The 17,717-nt window shown below is 49.5% G+C and overlaps 1 protein-coding gene across 2 annotated transcripts in view; it reads left to right on the forward strand.

Annotated features, from left to right (window-relative positions):
• Window positions 1–371: 371 nt before the first annotated feature.
• SBK1 (SH3 domain binding kinase 1) overlaps window positions 372–17,717 on the forward strand; it is a 66,751-nt gene continuing 49,405 nt past the window's right edge. Inside the window, exons 1-2 of one of the 2 annotated variants that reach the window (XM_030925347.1) lie at window positions 372–1,322; window positions 1,747–1,851. In XM_030925347.1, the coding sequence (XP_030781207.1) occupies window positions 1,228–1,322; window positions 1,747–1,851 (200 nt within the window). In that variant the 5' untranslated portion in view covers window positions 372–1,227. The remainder of the gene's footprint in view (window positions 1,323–1,746; window positions 1,852–17,717) is intronic. The other variant, XM_030925348.1, reaches the window with a different exon arrangement.

Raw genomic sequence — 17,717 nt, forward strand, 5'->3', positions numbered from 1 at the left:
GTCACTGGGTCTCACTGAAGCCAGCCCCAGAACTGGGCCCAGGGTTGGCAAAGGTGACTGTTAAGGGAACATGGGAGGACCCAGGAAGTTGAGGGGTGACTGTGTGAGTTTGGGAGCCCTGGGGATGCTCCCTGAAGCTCTGAGCCCTGTCTATTCCAGAGGTGCTGCCCTGAGCCCCCAGTACCCCTTCCCAGGGCCCCCCAGCTTCCTGGAGGTGCGCGTGGAGGGGTCAGGTGACCCACACACTCCCAAGCCCTGGGAGCCCAGTGCGGCACAGAGACTCGTGGGCAGGAAGTGGCACTGAGGGTCCCGCTGCAGCAGCCAGGCTCAGAGCGGGGGCAGAATCAAGGCACCGCCCTTCCCTGTGCTCCCCGAAGCCATTTCGCCAGGCCGCCTGGCCGCACCCGCCCGCCCTGCCCGCCTCCCTAGCTCTGGCAGAGAAGGAGTTAACCTCCAGGCTTCTCAGCGTGAATGTAGAGCTATTAATACCCACAGCCCAGCCAGTCTGCCAGAGAAGCCACTGGAGCTGGGGAGAGCAGCGAGCCGGGAGAGCCGCCAGTCGAAGCCGGGACCGGGACTCCAGGGGTCAGAACTTTTCTCGAGGACGGCGTGGGCACTGTGCCAACCTCACCTGGCCCTTGCCCATCTTTCAGCTGCAGGTCCCAACCCTCTCTCCTGGAGGCCACCCATGCCACCCACCCCAGCCAAGGAGAACAAACTTTCTTAGGGAAGCCACCTCTGCGACCGTGCTGGCTGGACTGGAAAGAGCAGACGGCTGGACAGACAGGGGGACTGGGGCACGGGACACCTGCGAGCCTGCCCTCCCAGTCCTGCCTCTGACAGACAGCCACAGAGTGGGCAGCTGGGGGGCCTAGGGTTCCACAGGGGCAGTGGGGGGGCACTGCCGGACCTCTGTCCACCCACCAACCACCTCGGAGTCCAGGTGGCTGGACACTGCTTCCCAGGGCCCAGCCCCGTGGCTGGAACCCCCGCGGGTCAAGACAGGAGCTCCCACCAGAGCCCCCGGCTCCTCCACACACCGAGGCAACGGGCAACCTGAGTGAGAAGGCACAGGTGGCGGGCGGGCAAGTGCAGAGCCCCGAAGCTGACGGGCTGCTGACCCTGGAGCGCCCTGGCTCGGGGACTCCTGCCCAGGCTGGCGACGATGCTGCGGAGGCCACCCCCGGCCACCCCTGCCCTGTCCTGGAGCTGCCTCCGGCCTGGCCCATGGGCTGCGGAGTCGATGATGTGCCGGCCTTCTGCTTCGTCTGCTTCCACAGGGAGGAGGAGGAGGAGCTGCTGGAAGAAGTCCCATTGCGGAGGTCAGTGCCCGTGGGTGGCCAGCGGGTGGGCAGCGGGTGGGCACAGCACTCGACCCGGGGTGTCTCTGGGCCTGGCAATCTTGCTTCAAGTCAATCTCGCTCTGTCCACTGCTCACCACCCACTGCCACTTCCTGCTTCAGATCTCAGATCTCTTACCTGGTTGTTGCCACAGCCTCCTCCCTATCTCCCCTACCCTGGCCCCAGAGTGGCTTTCACGTCCTCTTCCACAGTGAGCATGTCCCTCCCCTGCTCAGAGCCCTCCATGGCTCCCAGCTCCCATGGGATGAAGCTGACACTCGGCTGAGCATTCAAGACCTGCGTGATTGGGGCCCACATCCCCCGCCTCATCTCACTGTGTTCCCCTATATTCACCTCCAGTGAAACTCTGCCCAGACTTCTCTTTCCTCGTTCTCCTCCATCCAGGCCCAGCTGCAACATTTCCTCCTTCAGGAAGCCCTCCTGGATGTCCCTGTCCCACCCCAACCTGAGAGCCACCTTTCCATCCTGCACTGCAGTGGCACCTAACAGGTGTTCCATCTTTGTTGAATTCTTAAGTGAAAATGTGTGCATGTGTATTTGCTTGTGTGTGTGTGTGTGTGTGTAAAAGAGAGAGGGAGAGAGAGAGAATGGTTTGTGTGGCTGCGTGACTGGGTATTGGGGGTGACCATGTGTGACTGTGAGCCTGTGTACATGTTTGTGGGAGCAGGTGTGAGTTCTGCATAGCTATGTGGCGGGAAGGGCTGTGCCTGGGGCCCAGTAGGAGTTCATGCCCTAGAGACCATTGTTCCTTTAGCCAGCTCTCCCCACCCCCACCTGCAGGGAAACCCAGGCTCCAGCCAAATACATTATCCAAGCTGTGACCACAGGCTCTGGGAGTGATCTGCAGGGGAGACAGGGGTCACCTCTGCTCCAGCCCAGCCTGCCTGTGCCTCCATCACTGTCTGAGTCAGCACTGCCCTGCCCTGGGTGGGGAGAAGGGCAGGCGTGGGCCAAGCCAGTTTTCCCCTCCAGGACCCTTGCAAGACAAGCGGGCCAGGCGTGGGCTCCTGCAGCCGGGGCCGGGTTCCTCCCTGACTTTCTCTGTTGGACTCTGGGTCCACAGTTCCCACTCCATGGGCCTCTGTCTCCTCGTTCGTGAAATAGGAGGATGTTCCCTGCTATGGTTGTCAGCTTAACATTCAACACAGTGACTGGCCACCCACAGACTGCCAGGGCCCGGGCTGGGGACTGGAACCTGGCTCACAGGGTCGCAGCCTGCTAGGAGAGACAAAAGAGAAGACAGGTCAGTTCCGCACAGAGTAGTGGGCATCTTGATGGGCATGGTTGCACAGTGCCTGGGAAGTTAGGAGGCAAGACGGACCACCTCTGCCCACAGGAGCCATCAGAGGCCCACCAGGTCTGTCTTAACATGCAAGTGCCCTCCCAGGGGCGAGAGAGGCTGAGGAAAGGGCGTCGCAGGCAGTGGGAACGGCAAGAGGGAAGGCTTGGTGCAAACAAGAAATGAAGTGTGGATGGTGGGGATGAGGCTGGCAGAACGGGGCCAGATCACAGAGGGCCTGGACGCTGAGCCGGGGACCTGACCCACAGGCACTGGAGCAAGCAATGGAGAAGACTCGAGGCAAAACAGGGGCAAGTGAGGAGAGGCAAGGGAATAATAGATGCAGAAGGGCTTCTTGAACTCCAAAGCAATGGTCTCATGATAGAACCCCATGTTCATCGTGAACACACAAAATGCTTGTTGAATGAATAAATGAATGAATGAATGAACGAATATGACATTGAAAGACAGGGCATCAGGCTGGGTGTGGTTGCTCACACCTGTAACCACAGACCTTTGGGAGGCCAAGGCGGGTAGATAGCTTGAGCTCAGGAGTTCGAGACCAGCCTAGGCAACATAGTGAGACCCCCCCCCATCTAAACACACACACACACACACACACACACACACACACACACACAATTAGCCAGGCATAGTGACATGCACCTGTAGTCCCAGCTACTCCATGGGCTGAAGCAAGAGGACCCCTTGAGTCCAGAAGTTTGAGGCTGCACTGAGCTATGATCATGCCCCTGCACTCCAGCCTAGGCAACAGAGCGAGACCCTGTCTCAAAAAAGAGAGAGAGAGAGGGCATGGGAATAATCTGAGTTGAATTGTTAAAAAATACTACACTCCCAGACCCTGCCTCGGAGATTTTGCAGCTTCAGGCCTTAGGATGGATGTGTAATTTTGATCAGTTTCCTCCAGGTGAACAACTTAAGCAAACCAGCATTTGGGAAGCCCCAGAAAGAGACAGGCACAGGCCTTAGGGTTGGCAGCTGTGAAATCCTGCCCCCTCCTCCCTCATCCCTTCATCTCCCACTTCTGATTCTGGGGACTCTGTAGGGAATATCTCTCCGCCTCCTGCCCTGGGAGTATGGTAGCCTATGTTTGCAGGAGCTGGTCTCCTTTCTAGCTGGTAGGTTCCGGCCCTTTAAGACCTGGGAGGGGACAAGGCCAGGCTGGGCAGAGACAGTGACCACAGGTGCCAGGTGGTGAAGCTAAAAATACTGAGTGATGCGTCCGCCCAGGCTGCAGGAGCCAGTGCTGGCTGGGGAGGGTGGGACAGAAGGCTCTGGAGTGTTTCTTTGCTGCTGGAGGAGGGGCAGTGGGGCAGTGAGGCTGGGTGGGGTCACCTTGGGGACTTAGAGAAATCTGTGGCTGCCCCCAGCCAACCCTGCCCCGCCTCTCCCAGCCTTGCTCCAGCCCCTGGTAGGCTCCAGGATTCACTCCTAGAATAGCTGGCTGCCACGTTTCATAGCCCCGGGCAGGCTAATTCTGGTGCATCCCGCTTCTGTGTGATCCTGGGGAAGTCACTTCTCTTTGGGTCTCTGTAAAATTAAAGAGTTGGACTTTCTCAGGCATTTGTAGGGAAAGAAAGGCAACGAAGCAGGGCAGGTGACCAGTTCACTCCTTTGTGGATTCAGTACATTTCCCCTGAGGCTCCCTGCGGACTGGATGCTGAGACCACTGCAATGAATGTGACACAGCCATGTTCCTGGAGGGGCTTGCAGCCTAGTGATGACAAAACAACACAGGCTCGAATAGACAGCGCAATGTGCTATAATAGAGGTGTGAGCACTGTGCCCTCGGCTTCTGTTGTGGGACGATGCAAGAGACAGCCCCACAGAGAACACATCTGCATTTGATGAAAATTTGTCAGCAAACGCATCACCCACAGTGATGTTCACCAGCCACCTACATCTGGTGTTTTGATGTATTAATTAAGGTGAGCCAAGCTGTTGGAATAAATAAGCTTGGCAATCTTAATAGCTCAACACAGAAGAGCCTTATGTTCTGTGTGTGTGTGTGTGTGTGTTGGCAGGGGGTGGTGATGGAGGAGACTCTGCTCCATGTGATCTTTCAGGGATCCAGGCTCCTCTCATCTTGTGACTCCATCGTCACCCATGGCCACTGCTGGATCTTTCTGCATCCAGCTTGCAGATGAAGAACAAGAGTGGAGACCACACATGAGGTTTTAATGAAGCAAAGCTGGAAATGGCCTCCTTTACTTCTGCCCACATGCATTGGCCAGAACAGCTCATTGCAAGAAAAGCTGGGAAATGTAGTCCAGTCTACATGAAAGCATCCAGTACATAATAGATGCCCAATGTGCTCATTCATTCATTCACTCAACAAATTTCATTGCATAGCTTTTGTGGGCTAGCACCAGAAACTGGACTGAAAATACTATCCCTGCTCTCATGGGGTTTATATCTAATGAGGGAGTCAAACAAAACACAAGTGAACAAATTGTCAAGGTTCAAAGCCCACTGTGAAGGAAATTACCAGGGATGGTGGAGACAGCCGCTTTGCATACGGTAAACAGGGAGGTGAAGACATTTAATCTAAAACCTAGAGAATGAGAAGGAGCCAGCAGTGGGGAGAGGGGTGGTAACAGCAGCTTGGGCAAAGCAAATTGAGAGCAACATGTAGGCAGGGGCATGGAGAGGGCTCAGTGTGGCCGAGGCAGAGCAAATGATGGGGACAGTGACAAGAGGCAGGGCATGAGGGACAGTAACAGCCAGGCCACGCAGACCTTGGCACCCATGGTGAGGAGAATGGATTTTGTTCCAGATGGAATTGGGAAGCCTTTGAGAGCTCTTAAATGGGGGAAGTTGTATGATCTGATTGACATTTTAAAGGATATTTCAGGCTATGCTTGGGAGAATCAATGGTGATAGGCCAGAATGAATAGAGGACACCAACGTAGAGGTCATGGTGGTGGGCAGCTTTGGAGATGGGGAAGTAAGAAAGTGCTTTCTGAACATATTTAGGAGGCTGGGCACAGTGGTTCATACCTATAATCCCAGCACTTTGAGAGACCAAAAATGGAGGATTGCCTGAGCCCAGGAGCTCCAGTCCAGCCTGGGCAACCTAATGAGACCCTATCCCTACAAAAGAAAAATTCTAAAATTAGCCGGGCATGGTGTCATGGGCCTGTAGTCCCAGCTACTCGGGAGGCTGAGGTGGGAGGGTTGCTGGAACCCAGGAATCTGAGGCTGCAGTGAGCTGTGATTGTGTCACCATACTTCAGCCTAGGTGACACAGCAAGACCCTGTCTCTAAAAACAAAGATAAAGTAAAAACAAACATTGGAGACAAATCCACAGAATTTTCTGATGGGTTAGAGGAGGAAGGGAACCCGGGGTGATCTGGGCTTTGGGGATTACAGAGGTGCATGGATGATTGGCAGATTCGACGGAGGGAAGAGGCTTGGTGAGAACATCAAGAATACAGGCTCATGCCTGTAATCCCAGCACTTTGGGAGGCCGAGGTGGGCGGATCACTTGAGGTCAGGAGTTCAAGACCAGCCTGGCCAACACAGTGAAACCTCGTCTCTACTAAAAATATAAAAATTGGCCAGGCATGGTGGCACACACCTGTAGTCCCAGCTACTAGGGAGGCTGAGGCAGGAAAATAGCTTGAACCTGGAAGGCAGAGGTTGCAGTGGGCGGAGATCGTACTACTACACTCCAGCCTGAGCAACAAAGCGAGATTCCATCTCAAAAAAAAAAAGTCCTGTCACAGATATTTTCCATTTGAGAAGCAGGTGAGATGTCCAAGTGAAGATGTCAAGAGAGGACATCATAATGAGAGTCTGGAGTTCAGAAGAGGAGCCTCTCGGCTGGCGGCGGAACTCCCGGGTCATTGGTAAACAGATGGTGTCTCGAGCCATGAGCTCTCACAGGAGAGAGGGGAGGGAAGAGGCTCCAGGATGGGGCCCTGAGGACTCCGCGGTATTGAGATCATATGGAGGAGAAGCCAGCGAGGGAGGCAGAGAAGGAGCAGCTGGGAAAGTGGGAGGGAAACTGAGAGCATGTGCAGTCACGGAAACCAAGGAAGTGTCTTGCGGAGAGGAGGCGTGGTCCACCCGCTTCAAAGATGTGAACAGTCCAGGGAAACGAGATTAGATTCAGCTGCCAGGAGCGTTGGAGCATGCCTGCAATCCCAGCACTTCAGGAGGCCAAAGCAGGAGGATTGCTTGAACCCAGAATTCGAAACCATCCAGAGAAACATAGGGAGACCCCCATCTTTACAAAAAGTTAGAGAGAGAAAAAAAAAATAGGGCTTGCGCTGTGGCTCACAGCTATAATCCCAGCACTTGAGGAGGCAGAGGCAGGAGGATCACTTAAGGCCAGGAGTTTGAGACTAACCTGGGCAACATAGTGAGACCCCATCTCTATTTAAAAAAAAAGAAGAAGAAAGAAAAAAAGCCAGGCATCATGGCGCGTGTCTGTAGTTCCAACTACTCAGGAGGTTGAGGTGGGAGGGTTGCTTGAGCTCGGGAGGTTGAGGCTACACTGAGCCATGATGGCACGACTGTACTCCAGTCTGAGAGACAGAGAGACTCTGTCTCATAAATAAATAAATAAATAAATAAATAAATAAATAAATAAATACTAGTCAGGCATGGTGGCATGCACCTGTAGTCCTAGCTACTTGGGAGGAGGCCAGGGCAGGAGGATTGCTTGAGCCCAGGAGTTCAAGGTTACAGTGATTGCACCACTACACTCTAGCCTGGGCAACAGAGGAAGACCCTATCTCTAAAAAATATAAAAATTAAAATTAAAAACATAAGTAATTTTTTAAAAAAGAAAAAAAGATTAGATTTAGTGATGTAGAAGTCAAGAGTGACTTTGACAAGAATGCATCATGAAGCCTGGCACAGTGGCTCACTCCTGTAATCCTAGCATTTTGGGAGGCTGAGGCAGGTGGATCACTTGAGGTCAGGAGTTCAAGACCAGCCTCGCCAACATGGTGAAACTCTGTCTCTACTAAAAATACAAAAATTAGCCCAGCGTGGTGGCATGCACCTGTAATCTGAGCTACTCGGGAGGCTGAGGCAGAAGAATCGCTTGAACCTGGGAAGCGGATGTTGCAGTAAGCCGAGATTGCACCACTGCACAGAGCAAGACTCTGTCTCAATAAAAAAAAAAAAAAAAAAAAAAAAAGAATGCAATCATGAAGCGGTGGAAACAGAACCAGGTTTGATGTGGTTAAAGAAGGAAGATTGAACACACACATGTAACTTCTCTATATCCTAAAGCCCCATTGAAAGGATAGTGAGGCTGAGTACAGCGGCTCACGACTGTAACCCAATACCTTGGAAGGCCGAGGCAGGAGGATCACTTGAGCTCAGGAGTTCAAGACCAGCCCGGGCAACATAGCAAGGCCCTGTCTCTACAAAAAAAATTTTAAAAATTATCTGGGCATAGTGGCACGTATGGGTATTCCCAACTACTGGAGAGGCTGAGGTGGGAGGGTGGCTTGAACCCAGGAGTTCAAGGCTGCAGTGAGCTATGATCACACCACTGCACTCCACCCTAGGTGACAAAGAGAGACCTTGTATCTAAAAAAAAAAAGAAAGAAAGAAAAGAAAAAGGATAGTGAGTGGATTTTTAAAGGTATGTGCATCAGTCTTTTATTGCTTCCATAACAAATTGCCATAAACTTAGTTGCCTTAAACTAAACAAATTAATTCTTATGGTTTTATATGTCAAAACTGACACAGGTCTCACTGAGCTGAAATCAAAGTGTTGACAGGATGGCTCTAGGAAGCTCTTCCTGGAAGAGCTTTCTGGATGCTACAGGCAAGAACCCATTTCTTTGACTTTTCCATCTTCCAGAAGGTATCTGCATGCCTTGGCCTGTGGTCCCCTCCCTCCAGCAAGGTAGCATCTCTCTGATTTCTCGTCACATCACTTTCTTTTTTCTTTTCTTTTCTTTTTTTTTTTTTTTTTTAAAAAAAAAAACAACAATAACAACAACAGGATCTCGCTCTGTAGCCCAGGCAGAAGTGCAATGGCCCAATCAGGCCTGCTGCAGCCTTGACCTCCTGGGCTCAAGTGGTCCTCCCTCCTTAGTCCCCCGAGTAGCTGGGACTACAGACATGTGCCACTATACCATGGCTAATTTTTAATTTTTTTTTTTTCAGACGGAGTCTCACTGTGTTGCCCAGGCTGGAGTGCCTCCGGGGTTCAATCAATTCTCCTGCCTCAGCCTCCTGAGTAGCTGGGATTACAGGCGTGCACCACCACACCCGGCTAATTTTTTTATTTTCAGTAGAGGCAGCGTTTCACCATGTTGGCCAGGCTGTTCTCAAACTCCTGACCTCAGGTGATCCGCCCACCTCAGCCTCCCAAAGCGCTGGGATTGCAGGCTTGAGCCACTGCACCCAGCCTAATTTTTAATTTTTTATAAAGATTGGGCCAGGGAGAGGCGGGGACGTCTCACCATGTGGCCCAGGCTGATCTTGAACTCCTGAGCTCAAGTGATCCTCCCGCCTCGGTTTCCCAAAGTGCTGGGATTACAGGTGTGGGCCACTATTCGTGGCTGTATCACTTTCTCTGACTACACCTGGGAAAGGTTTTCACAATTCATGTGATTAGATTGGGCTCACCTGAATTATCCAGACTGATCTCCCCTTCTCAAGCTTCTTAACCTTAATCACATTTGCCAAGTCCCTTTTGCCACGGAAAGTAACATGTTCACGGCTTCTGGGGATTAGGACATGGACGTTTGCAGGGGGCCATTGTTCTGCCTAACACAGCATGAAGCAGTGAGAACTAATCAAATGAAAATGGAGAAAATAGCAACACCATTTTGGAATCTGGATGGTATGAACACGTGGTAATAACTGACTTAGCAGGCTGAGGAATTTGCACTTTAAGTGAACCCTAAACTGGGGTTAGGACAGGCCAACGAGTATAATTTATACTGCAAAATCCCCCAAAGGTGCTGGCATTAATAGCCTAAGTACCTCTGGAAATGAGAGTAAAGCTGGGGCTGAACCCCAGAAGGACTAGGGTAAGAAGGGCTTAAATCCTCAAATGTCCTTGCAGCCAGGCGCAGTGGCTCATGCCTGTAATCCCAGCACTTTGGGAGGCTGAACTGGGAGGACTGCTTGAGGCCAGGAGTTCAAAACCAGCCTGAGACACATAGCAAGACCTTGTCTCTAAAAAAGGTAAAAATTAACCAGGCATGGTGGTGTGTACCTGTAGTCCCAGCTACATGGGAGGTTGAGGTGGGAGGATTGCTTGAGCCTAGGAGTTTGAGACCAGCCTGGGCCACATAGTGAGACCCCATCTTTAAAAAACAGTTTTGTTCATTCCTGGAGGTCCCTCCCCCTGTCAAATAGCATCTAGCTTTTGTTTCATGGTTATAGTATTTTCTTAAATATCTAAATATAGTGGTAATAGTTCTGTGGGTTTTTTGGGTTTTGTTTTTGTTTAGAGATAGAGTCTCACCCTGTCAACTAGGCTAGAGTGCAGTGGTGGGATCAGGGTTCACTGCAGCCTCCACCTCTAGGGTTCAAGCAATCCTCCTACCTCAGCCTCCTGAGTAGCTGAGATCATAGGTGTACACCACCAAACCTGGCTAATTTTTAAAAATGGTTTCTTTGTAGGTGAAGATGATTCTCAGTATGTTGCCCAGAAATCAAAACTATTGACCAGGCTCGGTGGCTCATACCTGTAATCCCAGCACTTTGGGAGGCCGAAGTGGGTGGATCACCTGAGGTCAAGAGTTCGAGACCAGCTTGGCCAAAATGGCAAAACCCTGTTTCTACTAAAAATACAAAAATTAACCAGGCATGGTGGCACGTGCCTGTAGTCCCAGCTACTCAGAAGGCTGAGACACGAGAATTACTTGAACCTGGGAGGCGGAGGTTGCAGTGAGCCAAGATCACACCACCGCACTCCAGTCTGGGTGACAGAGCAAGACTCCATCTCAAAAAAAAAAAAGAAAGAAAGAAAGAAAAGAAGGTAAAAAGAGCTAAAGAGCTAGGCAGCGACTTTGATGTTGATCCAGCAGTCTTGGCCAACCCATGGAGGAGCTCAAGGGCAAACATTGTGTAGGAGAGGAGCTCCAGTGTCCCCACTGTCCCCACTGTCCTCAGTCATTGGCTGGAGCTGCCCAACAAGACGTTTGTCTTGGCTCAAATTCTGTGGCAGATCTCAAAGACACTGTAGTTGAAGGCTGTCAGCCAACTGCAATCCTCAAATCCAAATAGCAAGTTCTTTCTTTCTTTTTTTTTCTTTTTTTGAGATGGAGTCTTTCTCTGTCACCCAGTCTGGAGTGCAATGGCGCAATCTCGGCTCACTGCAGACTCTGCCTCCTGGGTTCAAGCCATTCTCCTGCCTCAGCCTCCTGAGTAGCTGAGATTAAAGGTGCCCACCACCATACCTGGCTCATTTTCGTATTTTTTAGTAGAGGTGGGGTTTCACCATGTTGGTCAGGCTGGTTTCGAACTCCCGACCTCAGGTGATTCACTGACCTCGGCCTCCCAAAGTGCTGGGATTGCAGGTGCGAACCACCACGCCCAGCCTGAAAGTTCTTTCTTGAAGGCAGAACCAAGCAGCCACCTCCATGACTACTACAGATGGGAAATAGGAAAGAAAGGGTACGAGGATTAGAGGATCATTGCAGGCATCCCACATCCGAACAAAGGAGCTCCAGAAAGACAGTACAGAGGAGAGGAAATAGTCAAAGAAATGTTTCCAATATTTCTTAGAACTGAAGGGCCTGAGTTTCCTGATTGAAAGAGCCCATGGAGTGACCATCCAAAGGATAAAAATAGGCCAGATGCAGTGGCTCATGCCTGTAATCCCAGTCCTTTGGGAGGCCGAGGCAGGCGGATCACTTGAGGTCGTGAGTTTGAGATCAACCTGGCCTATATAGTAAAACCTCGTCTCTACTAAAAATACAAAAAAAAAATTAGCCGACAGTGGTGGCTCGCACCTGTAGTCCCAGCTACTCTGGAGGCTGAGGCACAAGAATCGCTTGAACTCGAGAGGTGGAAGTTGTCATGAGCCAAGATGGCACCACTGCACACCAGCCCGGGTGACAGAGCAAGACTCCGTCTCAAACAAACAAACAAACAAAAACAAAGGTTAAAAACAGGCCCATGCCAAAGCCAATCACCAGTAAACTTCAAAACACAGGGACAAGAAGAAAATTCTCCAATAGTGTATAGAGCGTCAAGAATCGTAATGGCATCAGACTTCTCAACAGCAATCCTGGAAATGAGAAGACAATGAACTATGTTTTTCTGTTTTGTTTTGTTTTTTTGAGATGGAGTCTTGCTCTGTCGCCAGGCTGGAGTGCAGTGGCGCGGTCTCGGCTCACTGCAACCTCCACCTCCCAGGTTCAAGCGATTCTCCTGCCTCAGCCTCCCAAGTAGCGGGGACTACAGGCGCATGCCCCCATACCCAGATAATTTTTGTATTTTTAGTAGAGAATAGATTTCACCATATTGGCCAGGATAGTTTCCATCTCTTGACCTTGTGATCCACCCACCTCGGCCTCCCAAAGTGTTGGGATTACAGACATGAGCCACCGCACCCTGCTGGAATTATGTTTTCAAAAGTAGAAAAGAAAATTATTTTCAGCCTAGAACTATTATTATTATTATTGCTACTATTATTAAAGACAGGGTTTTGCTCTGTCACCCAGGCTACAGTGCAGTGGCACAATCATGTCTCACTGCAATCTCAAACTCCTGAGCCCAAGTGATCCTCCTATCTCAGCCTCCTGGGTACCTGGGACCACAGGCAGTGCCACCACATCCGGCTAATTTTTTTTTTTTTTTTTTTTTTTTTTTTTTTTTTTTGAGATGGAGTCTTGCTCTGTCATCCAGACTGGAGTGCAGTGGCCGGATCTCAGCTCACTGCAAGCTCCACCTCCCGGGTTCATGCCATTCTCCTGCCTCAACCTCCCAAGTAGCTGGGACTACAGGCACTTGCCACCTCGCCCGGCTAGTTTTTTGTATTTTTTAGTAGAGACGAGGTTTCACCATGTTAGCCAGGATGGTCTCGATCTCCTGACTTTGTGATCCGCCCACCCCGGCCCCCAAAGTGCTGGGATTACAGGCGTGAGCCACCGCACCGCCCTAATTTTTTAATTTTTGTAGAAACAGGGTTTTGCCATGTTGCCCAGGCTGGTCTTGAACTCCTGGCTCAAGTGATCCTTCCATTTTGGCCTCCCAAAGTGCTGGGATTACAAGCATGAGCCACTGTGCCCAGCCTCAGCATAGAGTTCAATACTTAGCCAAACTACTAATAAAGTGAGAGTAGAAAAAACAATATTTTCAGATTGGCAAGAACTCAAAAATTTTACCTCCTATGCACCCTTTCTTGAGAAAGCTACTGAAGGATGTACTCCACTAAAGTAAGGGAATAAACCAAGTAGAACAAGAAACAGTAAACAAGAAAAACAATAAAGAGTAAGACTTGAGCCGGACGTAGTGGCCTACACCTGTAATCTTAGCACTTTGGGAGGCGAAGGCAAGCAGATCACCTGAGGTCAGGAGTTTGAGACCAGCCTGGCCAGCATGGTGAAACCCCATTTCTACTAAAAATACAAAAATTAGTTAGGCATGGTGGCACACACCTGTAATCCCAGCTACTCAGGAGGCTGAGACAGGAGAATCACTTGAGCCTGGGAGGCGGAGGTTGCGGTGAGCCAAGATCATGCCACTGCACTCCAGACTGGGAGACAGAGTGAGATTCCATCTCAAAGAAAAAAAAAAAAAAAGAGTAACATCTGGACTCCAGGAAATAGGAATTGAACATAAGAGAGAGCAGAAGGGAATCTCGCAGTTAACACTGAAATAAGAGAAGAGATTGCTTCAAGAAGATGAAATTGATAGAATACCTAATGTCTTTGAATTTTGGAGACATTTACACAAGTAGGGGAGAATATGGGTTGAACGATATATAAACATGTAGGTAAACAAGTACTCCCCTCTCCAAAAATGTTATCAAACCCAGGAAAACCAAAACTTTTGAGCAGAAAAGGGAAAGAAATTTAAAATGAAAATTTCTGCCCTGCAAAAGACACTGCCAAGAGAACGTGAAGAGAGGCCATAGAATGGCAGAAAATATCAAGTGTTCCTTGGTATTTACCCAAATAAGTTGAAAATTTATGCCCACAGAAAATCCTGCACATGAATATTTGCTAGTTTTGTTTTACTGTGGTAAGGACACTTAATATGAGACTTGTCCTCCTAACACATTTTTAAATGTACAATACATGGTTGTTTTATTTGAGACATGGTCTTAGTCTGTTGCCCAGCCTGGAGTACAGTGATACAATCACAACTCACTGCAGCCTCCATCTCCTGGTCTCAAGCGATCCTCCATCCTCAGCCTCCAGAGTAGCTGGGACTACAGATGCATACCACCATGTCCAGCTAATTTTTTAAATTATTTGTAGGGACAGAGTTTTGCTATGTTGTCCAGGCTGGTCTTGAACTCCTGGGCTCAAGTGGTCCTCCAGCCTCAGCCTCAGCCTCCCAAAGTGCTGGGATTGCAAGCGTGAGCCGCTGTGCCCAGTCACAATGCAGCATTGTTAACTATAAGTACAGAGTTACACAGCAGCTCTTTAGCGCTTATTCATCTTGCTTTATTGAATCTTTATGCCTATTGATGAGCTATTCCCCATTTTCTTCTGCAACTCTGACAACTATAGAACCAAAATCTAGGAATTAGACTTCTTTAGATATCCCATATAAGTGGCATTATGAGATATGTGTCCTTCTGTGGCTTATTTTGCTTTGCATAATGTCCTTGAGTTTCATCTATGTCGTCGCATATATTTTTTCTTTCTTTCTTTTTTTCTTTCAAGACAGAGTCTCGCTCTGTCACCCAGGCTGGAGTGCAGTGGCACGATCTTGGCTTACTGCAACCTTCACCTCCCAGGTTCAAGTGATTCTTCTGCCTCAGCCTCCTGAGTAGCGGTGACTACAGGCATGCACCGCCATGCCTGGATAATTTTTGTATTTTTAGTAGAGATGGGGTTTCACCATATTGGCCAGGCTGGTCTCGAACTCCTGATCTTGTGATCCACCCACCTCCACCTCCCAAAGTGCTGGGATTACTGGCGTGAGCCACTGTGCCTGGCCTGTCATCACATATTTTTAAGGCTTAATAGTAGTAGTCTGTTGCATGTATAGATCACATTTTTTTCATCCATTCAACCCATTTGGGTTATTTCTACATTGAGCTATTGTGAATATTGTTGTGAAGAACACAGAAGTGCTAATACCATTTTGAGAAGTTTTTTTACTTTTTTTAGAGACAGGGTCTCATTATGTTGCCCAGACTGGTCTCGAACTCATGGCCTCAAGCAGTCCCTCCATTTTGGACTCCCAAAGTGCTGGATTAAAGGTGTGAGGCACCACACCTGGCCTTTCAGATTTTTTTTTTTCTTTTGAGACAAAGTTTCTTTCTTATTGACCAGGCTGGAGTGCAATGGCGCCATCTCAGCTCACTGCAACTTCCACCTCCTGGGTTCAAGCAATTCTCTTGCTCCAGGCTCCCAAGTAGCTGGGATTACAAGCATGAGCCCCCATGCCCAGCTAATTTTTGTATTTTTAGTAGAGACAGGGTTTCACCATGTTGGCCAGGCTGGTCTCAAACTCCTGACCTCAGGTGATCTGCCTGCCTCAGCCTCCCAAAGTGCTGGGATTACAGGCATGAGCCACCACACCCAGCCATAGATTATCTTTTCACTGTGTAGACTGTTTCTTTTGCTAAGCAGAAGCTTTTTGTTTGATGTAGTCCCACTTGTCTGTTTCATTTTTCTGTAGAGATGGGGTTTTGCCATGTTGCCCAGGCTGGTCTTGAACTCCTGATCTCAAGCAGTCCACCCGCCTCAGCCTCCCACAGTGCTGGGATTCCAGGCGAGAGTCCCTGCACCCAGCCCCACTTGTCTATTCTTGTTTTTGCTGCCTGTGTTTTTGGTGTCATATCTGCACATGAATATTTATAGCAGCTTTATTCATAATTGCCAAAACTTGCAAGAAACCACAATGGCAATGTCCTTCCATAGGTACATCTGTACAATGGAATATTAAGTAATAAAATGAGCCATCAAGCCACCCAAAAGACGTAGAGGAACCTTAAATGTGTATCGCTAAGTGAAAGAAGTCAGTCTGAAAAGTACTCTCTGACTCCAGTGATATGACATTCTGGAAAAAACAAAACTAAAGAGTACAAAGATCAGCGGTTGCCAGGGGGCTGGCGGGAGAGAGGGAGGGATGAAGAGGTAGAGCGTGGTGGATTTTTAGGGCGGTGGAACTATTCTGTATGATACTGGGAGGGTGGACCTGTAACATATTTGTCAAAACCCATGGAACTCTACAATACAAAGAGTGAGCCCCGAAGATGTAACATATGAACTTTAGTTAGTAACTATGTATCAATCTTGGTTCATCAATTTTAACAAGTGCACCACACTGATACAAGATGTTAATGGTAGGAGAAATTTGTTGGGAGGAGAGGAAGTATACTACAAAACTGAAAGTCTCTTGGTTGATTCAAACACATTCTGCTCAGGCCAGGTGCAGTGGCTCACACATGTAATCCCAGCACTTTGGGAGGCCAAGGCAGGCGGAGCACCTGAGGTCTGGAGTCCAAGACCAGCCTGGCCAACATGGTGAAACTCTGTCTCTACTAAAAATAAAAAAAAAAATTAGCTAGGCATGGTGGCGGGCACCTGTAATCCCAGCTACTTGGGAGGCTAAGGCAGGAGAATCTCTTGAACCCAGGAGGTGGAGGTTGCAGTGAGCCGAGATCGAGCCGCCGCACTCCAGCCTGGGTGACAGAGTGAGACTCCGTCTCAAAAAATAAAAAGAAACACGTTCTGCTCAATTGTTCTGTAAGCCTAAAACTACTCTAAAATACAAAGCCTATTATTTAAAAAAAAAAAAAAAAAAAAGGAAGAAAAGAGAAAGGAATTATAGCGTTCCACACAGAGCTGTAAATAACATTTCCACAATATGTAAACATTTCCAGTCTTACCAATGTTATGATGCAACTGTGATGTGAGGGGGGATAGGATGTGGGAGTGGGTGGGAGAGGGAGTGGATGGACATAAGGAGCTAAATCCTCTTCTCCCAAAGTGGGAGGTTGGTAAGGAATGCCTAAAACTGGAAAAGAAGCAATGTAAACATGTTATGTAGGAAATGCGGAGGTAAAAATGACTAATCACGAGCTAAAAGAGTTGAGATGGTTGTCCTTATGAAGTGGGAAAAGGGGCTGGGCATGGTGGCTCACGTTGTAACCCCAGCACTTTGGGAGGCCAAGGCAGGAGGATCTCTTGAGGACTGAAGTTCAAAATCAGCCTGGGCAATATAGTGAGACCCTTCCCCATCTCTACAAAAAATGACATATTAGCCAGTCATGGGGGCTTGTGCCTGTGGTCCCAGCTACACACAGGAGGCTGAGGCGGGATGATTGCTACAGTGAGCCGTGATCACACCAATGCACACCAGCCTGGGTGACCGAGTGAGACCCCATCTCTTAAAAAATAAGTGAGAAATGGGGGTGAGGCTGCCCCTGCGCGTTGATTCTAAACAATGGGCATATCTAACTTGAATAAAAATTAAAAGTATATTTTCTATATGTATATAAGAAAAGCAGAAATAATAACAAATGAAAGAGACTGGGAAGTTGCAGAGCAGAGAGAAGGAAACCAGTTCCATCAAGAAGCTTTGTTCGGGGGGCCCAGAAATGGCTCAAGACGTGGGTCAGGAGGAGACGCCAGAGCCCCGGTGCCCACGAGAAAGTCATGGAAAAAGAATGAGGGAGGCCGGGCGCGGTGGCTCAAGCCTGTAATCCCAGCACTTTGGGAGGCCCAGACGGGCGGATCACGAGGTCAGGAGATCGAGACCATCCTGGCGAACACGGTGAAACCCCGTCTCTACTAAAAAAATACAAAAAACTAGCCGGGCGAGGTGGCAGGCGCCTATAGTCCCAGCTACTCGGGAGGCTGAGGCAGGAGAATGGCAAACCCGGGAGGCGGAGCTTGCAGTGAGCTGAGATCCGGCCACTGCACTCCAGCCTGGGCGACA

Source organism: Rhinopithecus roxellana, chromosome 20 (assembly GCF_007565055.1).
Source record: "Rhinopithecus roxellana isolate Shanxi Qingling chromosome 20, ASM756505v1, whole genome shotgun sequence".
Lineage (NCBI taxonomy): Eukaryota > Metazoa > Chordata > Mammalia > Primates > Cercopithecidae > Rhinopithecus > Rhinopithecus roxellana.